We start from the raw sequence: 12,312 nt of genomic DNA, 5'->3' as shown, positions 1-12,312 counted from the left end.
TTAGCATATAGTGGGGGGGGGGGAGAACCTGATGATTAACGCTGGGCTAAATCAAACCTTCTTTTAGGTAATTTTGACACTCGACAAAGATGGAACAGCACCCTCTTGTGGTCAGTAGTGGATAAAAATAGGCACTTCTCACAAGGTTTACAGCTAACATTTGAGAAGAACAGAAGGCAAGGATGGGCTTGGGGTAATATAATAACTGAATATAAGCTATGTAGGTTTTTTCTTCAGACAAGGTCTTATTATGTAGCCAATGAGAACAAGCAATCCTTTAGGCACACCTAGAATTCAGATGTAGCCATGTTTCCTGCCATGCTTAATTTAGGACTTTTTGTTCTGTTTCACCAAGACAGTCTTCTATAGCCCAGGATGGCCTCAAACTCACTGTAGCTGAGGCTAACCTTCAACTCCTGATCCTCTGTATCATAAATGCTGGGATTACACACATTCACCACTCTTACCCAGATTTTCAACCTAGTTTTGGTCATTATTTTCCTTCATGTTGTAAAACATTTAACAGCTTTATGCAGAATCTGTACTCTTCAAATACTGAACATGGGACTGCATCGTGTATTATTTTTTTTAAAGATTTATTGATTGATTTATCATGTATACAATGTTCTGCCTGCATGTACACCAGCAGGCCAGAAGAGGGCATCAGATCACATTAGAGATGGTTGTGAGCCACCATGTAGTTGTTGGGTATTGAACTCAGGACCTCTGGAAAAGCAGACAGTGCTCTTGACCTCTGAGTCATCTCTCCAGCCCCATATTATTTTTTAATTAATTATTTTTAAACCATGAGTTCATATATCAAGAATAAGGACTCTAGGCAAGGTCTCCACAAACTAAGCCAAACCCAGCCTTGAAATATGATTTTCTGTCAGTTAAAAAGTTAATCTAAATGTCTAAAACAGGAACCAATAAAAAAGTGATTAACCAAATACAGCAGAAAAGCACACACCCATTAAAAGAGAAGAATCGTTAAATGCCCCAGATACAACAAATGGAAAGCAGACTATAACCAAACTGCCTCCCACATCTGACAACTTTCCTCTGCGAGCCTTTTAGGTGAGGAACAACTCTAAAGTTTGTTTAAGCTGAGATTTTCCCTATTACATCAATATACCAAATCATTATAGACAGAAATTATGCTCTGATTACTACTTAGATAAAATTGTTAACATCTTTTGATTTGGTTAACATTATATTGGTTTTTACATTAATTTGGTGACTAGGTATTTTTTTCTTTTCTTTTTAGTTTTATGAGATAAGTGTTTCTCTGTGTAGCCCTGGCTGTCCTGGACTCACTTTGTAGACCAGGCTGGCCACAAACTCACTCTGCTTCCCCAATGCTGGGATTAAAGGGGTGTGCCAACACCGTCAGGTGACTATAAATTTTTCAATGCTAAGTCCTTCTATTGAAGAATGTAATATACTTTACTTAAGTGCTTAGCAAAATGCAATTGTTTTTAAAGTTGGGTAAATTGTGTGTGTGTGTATGTGTATGTGTGTGTGTGTGTGTGTGTGTGTGTGTATGTGTGTGTGTGTATGTGTGTGTGTGAGAGAGAGAATGCATGTGTGTGTGTATGTGTGTGTGCGTGTGTATGTGTGTGTATATGTGTGTGTATGTGTGTGTGTGTATGTGTGTGTGAGCGCGGATGTTGTGGTGTGTGTGTGTGTGTATAGGGAGAGGAGAAACATTTTTCCTTTCCATTTTTTACATTTTGTTTTCTTCCTTACAGCGTTTTTTTTTATTGTGTGCTCTGCCTGCATGTACCCCTGCAGGCCAGAAGAGGGCATCAGATCTCATTATAGATGGTTGTGAGCCACCATGTGGTTGCTGGGAATTGAACTCAGGACCTTTGGAGAACAGTCAGTGCTCTTAACCCCTAAGCCATCTTTCCAGACCCTCCTTTGTTTTTTTCGAGACAGGGTCTCTCTGTGTAGCCTTGGCTGTCCTGGACCCGCTTTGTAGACCAGGCTGGCCTCGAACTCACAGAGATCCACCTGCCTCTGCCTCCCAAGAGCTGTGATTAAAGGTGTGCGCCACTGCACCGTCCTTTACATTTTCAAACCAATTAGTACTGGACTTGCCTTTTAAAAGGCACCTCATATTGTGCAATCTTATCGTGCTTTCCTTAATTTTCCTGAGTTTGGCCTTGATTCCTTTGCATGTTCTTCAAAGACAGTAGCAGTAACAAGGACTAATCATTGTATTTATTACACATTTGCCTTTCTTCCTGTGCTGGGAATGAAAGCTGGGGCCTCTTGAACGTCTAAGTCAACTGTGCTACGACTACACTGCGCTCCAGCCCCTTTCTTTTCTAGATGAGCTAACCACCCTCCAGAGCACGTTGAAGGTAATGCTGGTAGTCAGCACCTCTATCTTCCTCCTAATTGGAATGAATGTGTGTTCAGTCTAATCGTTCCATTAGCGATGAATCACATCAAGTTCAACCGATTGCAGAACTGCTGAACTGAGACATCTTTGGTAGGACACAGGCATGGCCAGTTCCAGAAAGGCCAGTCTGAGTCGGCTGACTCTGAAGCGTCAACCCTGGAGTGGGACCATTGTTCTTTCACTTCAACAGCAAACTAACTAGCGGCTGCTTTCTCCTGGACACCCTATTATGATTCCTAATCTAGCAAAAGTGCCCTTGACACAATGCGCTAAGATTCACAAAATGACACTTCAAGTTATAAAGTGGCCTTTCACCATTTACCTGAAAGATGGTGACACGATAGTTCTTTACAATATATCAAATGAACACTTGTTTTCCAATTTTAAACATCAGATTACAGAGCTGGATTTGATGTTTATATTTATACTGACTTTATACAAATGCGCAGGCACACACACACACACACACACACACACACACACACACACTGATGAGACAGGTGCAGTTTGTTGACTTGAATGGTTCGCCATTACAGTTAATATGCCTTTCATAGCTGGGCATGGTGGCACTCGCCTTTAATTCCAGCACTGGGGCGGCAGAGGCAGGTGGATCTCGAGTTTGAGGTCAGCCTGGTCTACACAGTGAGTCCTGGACAGCCAAGGTGCCACAGGGAAACCCTGTCTCAAAAACCCAAAAAGGAAAAAAAAATGTATGGCTTACATCACAAAATAGAAGGCTTCCATTTCTTGCTCTGTGTTAGATCTCTATATAATATCCGCACTGCCTACTGCTTGGGGCCTGACAGCATTAGCATGTGATGTGGACACGCAAAGGACTTGATGACTCAATGTGCAACTGCTATTTCTACACCAGGAGACCCTGAAGTAACGGTTTCGCTGCGTATTAGCTATTGCTAGTGCTTCACAACTCTCAAAGGCACATTAAGTTCAGGGAGTCCTATCAAATTATGCTCCACCTGATGGAAAGAATGGAACAATTTTAGATACACAGGTAAGTGGAAGAGCCATTACAAAGAGTGATGCGCAGTCCGAACTTTTGAGATACAATCTGTCTCACACTCTTGTGTGACGATTCAAAGCGGGACTTTACAAACCCCAAACAAGCACTTTAATCTGAGTACACCAGGTGGAGCAGAAGCAAGGAGATAAGATGAGCGAACAGGCTAGTGATGATGATCCAGGTGAAAATTGTTAATAATTTAGACTATGCATAGCTGTCTTGGCAAGATGGTAAAGGTGTATACACTTTAATCCCAGAACTAAGGAGGCATATATGTGTGAATTCGAGCAAAAAGGGGCTACACAGTGAGACCTTGTTTGTTTGTTTGTTTGTTTTAAAACCCTAGTGTTTGGTGTGGAGCTCGTGGTGTCTTGTGGAAGAGTGGGAGGAAGGATAGAGGGATCTGGAGATGCCAAGGACCCCACAGAAAGACCTACAGAGTCAACTAACCTGGGCCCATGAGGGCGTCATGGAGACTGAAGCACCAACCAAAGAGCTTGCATGGGCTGGACCTAGGCCCTCTACACAGATGTAGCAGATGTGCAGCTTGGTCATCATGTGGGCTCCCTAAGAATGGGAGCAGGGACTGTCTCTGACTCTGCTGCCTGCCTTTGGATCCCTTTCTCCTAGCTGGGCTGCTTTATCTAGCCTCAGTGAGAGAGAGGGCGCACCTAGTCCTGCTGCAAAGCAATATACTAGGGAGGGTTGGTACCCATGGGGGGGGGGGCTTCCCTTCTCTGAGGATAAGAGGATGGGGGGTTAGGGAAGGGGGTGTGAGAGTGAGACTGGGAGGAGAGGAGGAAGGGGGCTGCAATCAGGCTGTAAACTGAAAAGAAAGAAACCTAGAATTTGTCTCAGTGCTACAGCATTTACTTGCCCTGTGTACACCAGCACACCTGTGCCATGTTTACCTTTGCCCTTTACATCTCAGCTCCAGCAATTTTTGAAGTAAATGCAAACACTTCTTATCAGAGGTTAAGCTTAGTTCTTTCCCCTCCAATATCATAGCTGTTTGCAACTACTTCTAGGTATTTATATACTTTACAATTGAACACTGACTTGTCTGGCCACTTAATTAAACTGTAAACTTCAGGAGGACAGTCTTGTGACTGACTGATCACTAGTGAATGGCTGGCTCCCAGGACAATGCCTACCACACAGTTAACAGACGAATGAATGCTTAAACCAAGGGCACACAGTCAGGAAAAAAAAAAGTTAACTGTAGTTCTCATTCCTTAATCAATATTGGACCAGTAGTCTAAAATTGTCTGAAACATCATCAAAACATAGAGATTAAAAAAAAAATTGTGTTATCTTTTTTTTTTTTTTTTTGGTTTTTCAAGACAGGGTTTCCCTGTGTAGCTGTGGCTGTCCTGGACTCGCTTTGTAGACCAGGCTGGCCTCAAACTCACAGAGATCTGCCTGCCTCTGCCTCCCGAGTGCTGGGATTACAGGTGTGTGCCACCACTGCCTGGCCTTGTGTTATCTTTTTAAGGGCACTAACTTACTGACCTGTTAAAGAAAACAGACAATTGTTATCTTACTTGTAAATTCCTCGTGACATATTTTCAATGTATTTTGCTTTATCTTGTACTCCACAGTGGTAATGGTAGGTTTTAACACAGGCTTTAATTTCACATCCAATAGTAGCACCAGGCTGACTGCAAAGTGTACATTTCTGTTCAAAGAGAGAAAGAATAGTCAGAAACTTCAAGGTTTGGGCAATCTTATATATTCTGTTTAAGCATCTTTTAGCCAAGTACTTCAGTTTACACAGAAGAGAGCACTCAGGAACTGCTGTGATGACTCAGTAGTTAAGAGGACTTGCCGCTCTTAACAGAGGACCAGAATCTAGTTCGCAGCCCCCATGTTGCAAGGCTCACAAATGCCTGTAACTCAGCTCCTTGGAACTCACAGGTTGCAGGCAGCTTACAAGTGCCTGGCTTTGTTTATTTATTTTTTTGCTTTTTCAAGACAGGATCTCTGTGTAGCCTTGGCTGTCCTGGACTCACTTTGTAGACCTGGCTGGCCTCGAACTCACAGTGATCCACCTGCCTCTGCCTCCCAAGTGCTGGGATTACAGGCGTGCGCCACTACACCCAGCTTGTAAAACCGCCTGTCCCTTCAGGTACTGATGCCTTCTTCTGGATTTCATGGGCACCCACATACATATGTGCACACAAGCAGATACACATAAACAAAAATAAAGTTAGTAAGAAAACAACTGGCATTTTCTACTGAAAAACTACACTGATAAACTAAACTTATATAGTATATATAATCAAAGCTGTGACACCATGAAAGGTTGGACTGTAAAGACAGGTGATACTTATTTTTGTAAAGCACAAAGAGAATGAGATTATCTAGTTCAGTGTTTGGCTGCCTTTCCTTCCTGAAATCAGATCCTTTCCTATTATGACTGGAAAAAATGAGAAAAAAAGGAGTGATCCCTCCATTAGGAGGCTCGCTACAATGTTTACACAATGGCGCAGCAAGACCTACGGGGCTGAGATCATTTCAGAACTTCTCCTGAATAATGCTGTGAGAGCAGGTACCCCATGCAAAAGAGGTTTCCTAGTGTCGTAAGTCCGACAAACCGGAGGTGAATAGATTCCCTTTCCAGAATGTTTCATAGTCCTTCCAGGAAGGAGGGGGCATAGTAAATAGCTTGCAAGTTTATGGGGGGGGGAGGGAGGATCATGATGGACTATTTTCTTTTTTTGGTTTTTTGAGACAGGGTTTCTCTGTGTAGCCTTGGCTGTCCTGGACTTACTTTGTAGACTAGGCTGGCCTCGAACTCACAGCGATCCACCTGCCTCTGCCTCCCAAGTACTGGGAATAAAGGCATGTGCCACCATACCCAGCTGCTTACAACTGCCTGTACTTTTAGGTACTGATGCGCCACCATGCCCGCTGATGGACTAATTTCTATTAGAGTATATGCAAGAGATTGCTTGCTTAGCACTTACCCTACCCTTTAACAGAGCCATACAACAAGTTCAGCAAGAGAACTGAACTTTTATCCCACTTCCTTTAGACTTTTGTTAAACAGCGTAGCACTTGTTGCTACGTAAGAGGACAAGGTGACTTTCCTATATGTTTTAGCAGGAAAGATTTCTTTTCAGCTTCAAGGTGATCAAAATTAACAACCAAATGACCTGAATCTAAAGAACAAACAGGAAGTTCCACAAAGAAAGCTCATGGAGTTGGACAAGGACCATATACATCTGAAGCTACTGCGTGAAGTCTCATGCCCTGTTCTGGTTTCTATAGGCACATGCATAAACATGTGTACATAGGCAGATACACACACACATAAAAATAAAATATAAAAAAGGAAAAGAAGCACCTATGACGTTGCACAGGAAGACCACTGAGGTTTGTCATCCACTAGCCTAGCTCTAGGTTCAGAGAAGAAGCGTCTCAAAGAGAGAAGTAGGAGGGACAGGCAGGACACCTGACAGCTGACTCTTGCTTCCAAACACACTCATAGACACACATACACAACACACACACACAAACAAATACTAATAATATTTAAAAGAGTTTAAGCAACAAGAATAAAAAGTACAGGTAAAATAAGCAACAACTGGTAACTTGGTAACTGACAGATGAATCACATTAAGAAGAGGCATTTGTTATTAGCCTGTCTAAAATTGTTCACAACTTGAAAAAAGATCTGTATTCCACTGAGGCTGTACTTCTTAAAGCTGCTCACCAGTGACCAGATTACATTTAAAACTATGAAGTGCTTTATATTAAATTCTTGCTAACTGGATAAATATGAGAGGTGCCCTAAGTTTAAAGCAGAATCAAAAGTATGATGGCATAACGCAAACATATACAAATATAAAAATCACAGACCATCCTTTTTCCTCGCTTAATCTCTTGAAGTACAGTTTTAATATCAAAATCTCCAAATTCTGCTCTTGATGTTGTTGTGAGTTGGACAGTGCCAGAGGAAAAGAGCTACAAAGAAAAACACAGAACATCAGCACTGGACAGCTCTCATGAGAAAAGAGCAAACAGTGCAGGAACAAAGCCTTAGATTTCAGTGACTCTTTGCCTAAATAATCTATATCAACTCAAGTATTTTAAATATTTTCGTGTCTTCCTGCAATATAAACCAAAATGGAAACAATTGAAAACCCAACTAATAATGTTATAAATAACAAATGCCATCCATCACTGTTTGCCCAACCATTTCATAGTCCCAGAAAAACTGAAAAATAGTTTCAGTTTTCAACTGTTTCCAAAACAAATATATAACTAAAATCTGCTCCTTGGAGTACTTAGGACAAGTATTTTGAAAAACCAAGTTCTGGGTAAATCTAGTATTCACTCTAGTTCAAAACTTGTTTATTTGGGAGCTTTCCAGGGGTGGTGGTAGTATTATCTTAAATGTTTTATTACACTTATATATTTCTGTATGTGCAACTGCATGTGGACTCACTTTGTAGACCAGGCTGGCCTCGAACTCACATTGATCCGCCTGCCTCTGCCTCCCAAGTGCTGCAATTACAGGCACAAGCCACCACGCCCAGCTTGTCCTCTGCTTCTTGACTGTGGATGTAATTTGACCAGCTGCCTCTTGCTCCTGCAGTACCACCACTTCCCCAGCACAACGGACCTTCCCCTTGCAGTATAATCCAAACTAAACAAACCCTTCTTTTTGTCTCTTGAGACAGGGTCTAACTATGTAGCTCCGGCTGGCCTGGAACTCAGAGCACCGCCTGTCTCTGCCTCCCCAGTGCTGGGATTAAAGGCGTGCACAACTACACCCAGCCCAAACCCATCCCTTTTTTATGCTGTTCTGCTTAGGTATTTATTTTTTCATGAGGAAAGTAACAAATACTTCAATTCACTATGCAAAGCTCTAAAATAATGTTTAAAGCAAAAGTACTATATTAAATTACCAGCTAAATGTCTTTTTAAAAACATGTGAAAAAAAAAAACAACCCATGTGCCTACCATACACTTGTAATGCGCAGCTGCTTTCTTGGCGTTAAATATATGCAGCTTCCCTCTTGCTTCGTTTTCTTCCTCCCCTACATGGCAAAATCCACATTTAGGCCTGGTGTCATTAGGACTGCTCCTGTGTGGAGACCTATCCCGCTGGAAATATAAAAGGGGGAAACACACTTAGAAATGGATTCAAAGTGTATTTAATACCCCAAACAATCAAACTTATCCGTAGCCACAGTTAAAAAAAAAAATTCTTCCTGCTGCAACAAACAGGAGGAATGCACTAGTTTTCTACTTACATAGGAACTGCTTTCCATCTCATCTGTTCCATGGGAGGATGTGGATCTGGTGTCTTCTGCCAGCCCTTTCAGATTGGTTTTCCTTGGTCTTCCTTTGCGACTTTTCTTCTTAGTCTTTGGAGAGGAGGGCTCCAGTTCATGCTCATTAAAACTTTCTTCTAAATCAGCTGCTTAAAAGGAAACAAAAAGCTTTACAGGGATCCATCTTAACGGCCAGCACAGTTTCCCCGAGTCTCCAGGAGGTATGGTTTCATCAGCATGGAATGAGGACATTGCTGGGTCTGTGGTGTATGCAACAGAGCTCAAGCCAATGTTCCGATAACTGAATACCAGATTTGTGATTGTAATCATTATAGCCTTATTTCCTTTGACTCTGTAATTCTGTAAACGCGAGCTCTGTTATACTGGTTGTATGGCTTCCCTTCTCCCCTTCACCCCCCCCCCCCCCGCCTCCAGCGAGACAGGGTTTCTCTGTGTAGTCCTGGCTGTCCTGGACTCAACTTTGCAGTCCAGGCTGGCCTCGAACTCACCGAGATCTGCCTGCCTCTGCCTCCCAAGTGCTGGGATTAAAGGCCTGCACCACCACACCCAGCAGGGTTGTATGGCTTTAAAACACCATTAGGTGAGTTATAGTAAACTAATCACACCTTTCAGTCACACTGCGTACACCTCAAGAACTTATCAAGCACCCAGGCATGTGGCAACAGTGTTATCAGACACCTGAATGCTTCTATCACTGTAGCCCTTCTGGACAGCATTGATGTGGATAGTGCACCCATTATGAAGGCTGAACAACTTCAGCTTGAAAGTGCTCCATGATTAAACTAATTGACCAAGTAATTAAACATGTCCTAAGTACAAATGGAAGGTCTAACATAAGCAATGCAAGCCATTTTGTGCGTTAGCTGCACAGACTTTCATTGAACTTAGACATCTTACAACTACTTTTTCCATGAATAAGAAAAGAATTCTATCATTAACCAAGTGTTCCGCTCAGTTATTCACTATAAATATTTGGTTTTTAAAAAGATTTATTTATTTATTATGTATACAGTGTTCTGCCTGCATGTACACCTGCACGACAGAAGAGGGCACCAGATATCATTGTAGATGGTTGTGAGCCACCATGTGGTTGCTGGGAACTGAACTCAGGAACTCTGTAAGAGCAGCCAGTGTTCTTAACCTCGGAGCCATCTCTCCAGCCCCAAAATATTTATTTACTAAAGGCCCACTATATGAGATGACTTGTGGATAAAGGTGCTCACTGCTCAAGCTTGGCAACCTAAGTTTGATCCCCAGAACTGACATAAAGGTCCCGGCACTCAGACTGAAAGCAGCAAAATGCTGAGCTGGAGGCAAGCCTGGGCTACATAGTAAGACTGTGTTTCAAAACAGCACAAACATGACAAAACATATAGGACTTAATTCTGGTAATTCTTGTCCATGATTAATGCATAAACTTCCCATTAAGAATAGCAAAGTAAGGCCAAGTGGTGGTGGCACATACCTTTAATCCCAGCATTTGGGAGGCAGGGGCAGGCAGATCTCCATAAGTTCGAGGCTAGCCTGGTCTATAGAGTGAGTTCCAGGACAGCCAGAGCTGCTACACAGAGAAACCCTGTCTCGAAAAAAGAAAAGAAAAAAAGAATAGCAAAGCATGGGGCCGGAGAGATGGCTCAACAGTTAAGAGCACTGTCTGCTCTTCCGGAGGCCCTGAGTTTGATTCCCAGCACCCACATGGTAGATCACAACCATCTATAAGGCACGCAGGTGTTTATGAGGATAGAGCACTCATATATGTAAATAACAAAAAGCATTTTTTTGAGACAGAGTTTCTCTGTGTAGCCTTGGCTGTCCTAGATTCACTTTGTAGACCAGACTAGCCTCAAACTCACAGTGATCTGCCTGCTTCTGCCTCCTGAATGCTGGGATTAAAGGTGTGTCCTACCACGCTCAGCTTCCAAAAAAAAAAAAAAATTCTTTAAAAGAATAGCAAAGCATGATATATTTTTTTCTTTTCTCTTTTGGTTTTTCAAGACAGGGTTTCTTTGTGCAGCCTTGATTGTCCTAGACTCACTTTGTAGACCAGGCTGGCCTTGAACTCACAGAGATCCCCTTGCCTCTGCCTCCCTGAGTGCTGCGATTACAGGTGTGTGCCACCACACCTGACTGTGTGATATTATTTGTAAGAACACTAGTCAATAACAGACATAGCTACCACACTAGATGATGCAAAGAAGGGACATCAAAGAAAATTCTACCAGTGTCATCAAGTCATCGGATCTCTATTGCTCTGTAAAAATCCAAGTACCATTGCCATCCACACCACTTAGGTAAGCCATAACTTCTCAAGCTTTAAATATAAACCACCAAGGATCTTGTTAAACAACGGTCCTTTCTAGAACGTCAGCATAAGGCTTGAGATTAGACACTTCTAAGACACTCCTGGGTGTAACTCATCCTGCTGATCTACAGACTACACTGTGGGTAGAGGCACTGTGACACTCACCTGCTCTCCCTGTTGAGAACAACTCCCAACTCCCAATCACGCTCCCTCATACAGCAGGCTTTCTTTAGCACAGAGCTCTTCTTGTTCCAACCTGTCTTCATTCTGGCTAATTTCAACTGTCCGTGTAGGCCATCCCATGAAACAACTAGCTACTCAGTTCCCTCACTCCAATGATGTCTTCTGTAAGCACCCAACTGCTAAAGTCACACCCAGATACATCATTAGCACCTAAAATGCCTTCACCTCTGAAATCCCTTTATGCAGCGTTAGCACCATACATACTTGGTTTCCCAAGTATTTGCAGTTTCCGTGTTCTTCATCCTTACCTCCAAGTCCATTCCTTTTGTTTTTTCTTCTTTCCTGACTTCATATCCTCCCCATGTAGCCCAGATTTTACTCTTACAAATATCCTAAACTCTTTTTTCCCTCTTTGTTGACAAAACCTCAAATATTTTGTTTCTGATTTACTGGGACTGAGCTTTACACTGTAGCCTAAGCTAGCTTCCAATTCTTACCAGTCTTCCCTCTTTAGCCTCCCAAGATCTGCTATTACAGGTGTAGTCACCATACCTAGCTCAATTGCCAATTCTTTGTTTTGTTGTTTTGTTTTATGACACAGGGCTTCTCTGTGTAGCCCTGGCTGTCCTTCCTGGACACTTGTAAACTAGGCTGGACTTGAACTCACAGAGATCCACCTGCCTCTGCCTCCTGAGTGCTGGGATTAATGGTGTGTGCTATAATACCATCAAGACAGGGTGGGTTTCTCTGTGTAGCCCTGGTTATCCTGAAACTTGCTCTGTAGACCAGGCTGGCCTGAACTCGGGAGATCTACCTGTCTCTGCCTCTGGGAGTGCTGGGATTAAAGGCGTGTGCCATCATGCCAAAACTTAACCAACAATCCACTTTGCCTACTCTTGCATCCAGGATTGAGAAGTCACATGACCATGTGTATGTATGTGTGTGTGTAAAGATGGGCACACAATATTACTACATGTGAAAATCCACAGAATGTTTCTTATCACCACTGAACCCTCTGTGATAAAGATGTGCCAACGTTACAGCACACTTTGAAGCAAGTGCATTGTTCTACCCTGAGTGGAGAGCTAAG

At 42.6% G+C, this 12,312-nt stretch overlaps 1 protein-coding gene across 2 annotated transcripts in view; it reads right to left on the bottom strand.

Annotated features, from left to right (window-relative positions):
• The window catches only part of Phf6 (PHD finger protein 6), a 41,207-nt gene that overhangs the window by 3,870 nt on the left and 25,025 nt on the right, over positions 1 to 12,312 (bottom strand). The window contains exons 6-9 of one of the 2 annotated variants that reach the window (XM_051140847.1): positions 8,696 to 8,865; positions 8,403 to 8,546; positions 7,296 to 7,400; positions 4,976 to 5,109 (exon numbers count right to left, since the gene is read on the bottom strand). In XM_051140847.1, coding sequence (XP_050996804.1) covers positions 4,976 to 5,109; positions 7,296 to 7,400; positions 8,403 to 8,546; positions 8,696 to 8,865 — 553 coding nt within the window. The remainder of the gene's footprint in view (positions 1 to 4,975; positions 5,110 to 7,295; positions 7,401 to 8,402; positions 8,547 to 8,695; positions 8,866 to 12,312) is intronic. The other variant, XM_051140848.1, reaches the window with a different exon arrangement.

Source organism: Acomys russatus, chromosome X (genome assembly GCF_903995435.1).
Source record: "Acomys russatus chromosome X, mAcoRus1.1, whole genome shotgun sequence".
Classification (NCBI taxonomy): Eukaryota; Metazoa; Chordata; class Mammalia; order Rodentia; family Muridae; genus Acomys; species Acomys russatus.
Note: the sequence above shows the minus strand (reverse complement) of the source record. Positions and strands in the feature narration are given on the sequence as shown.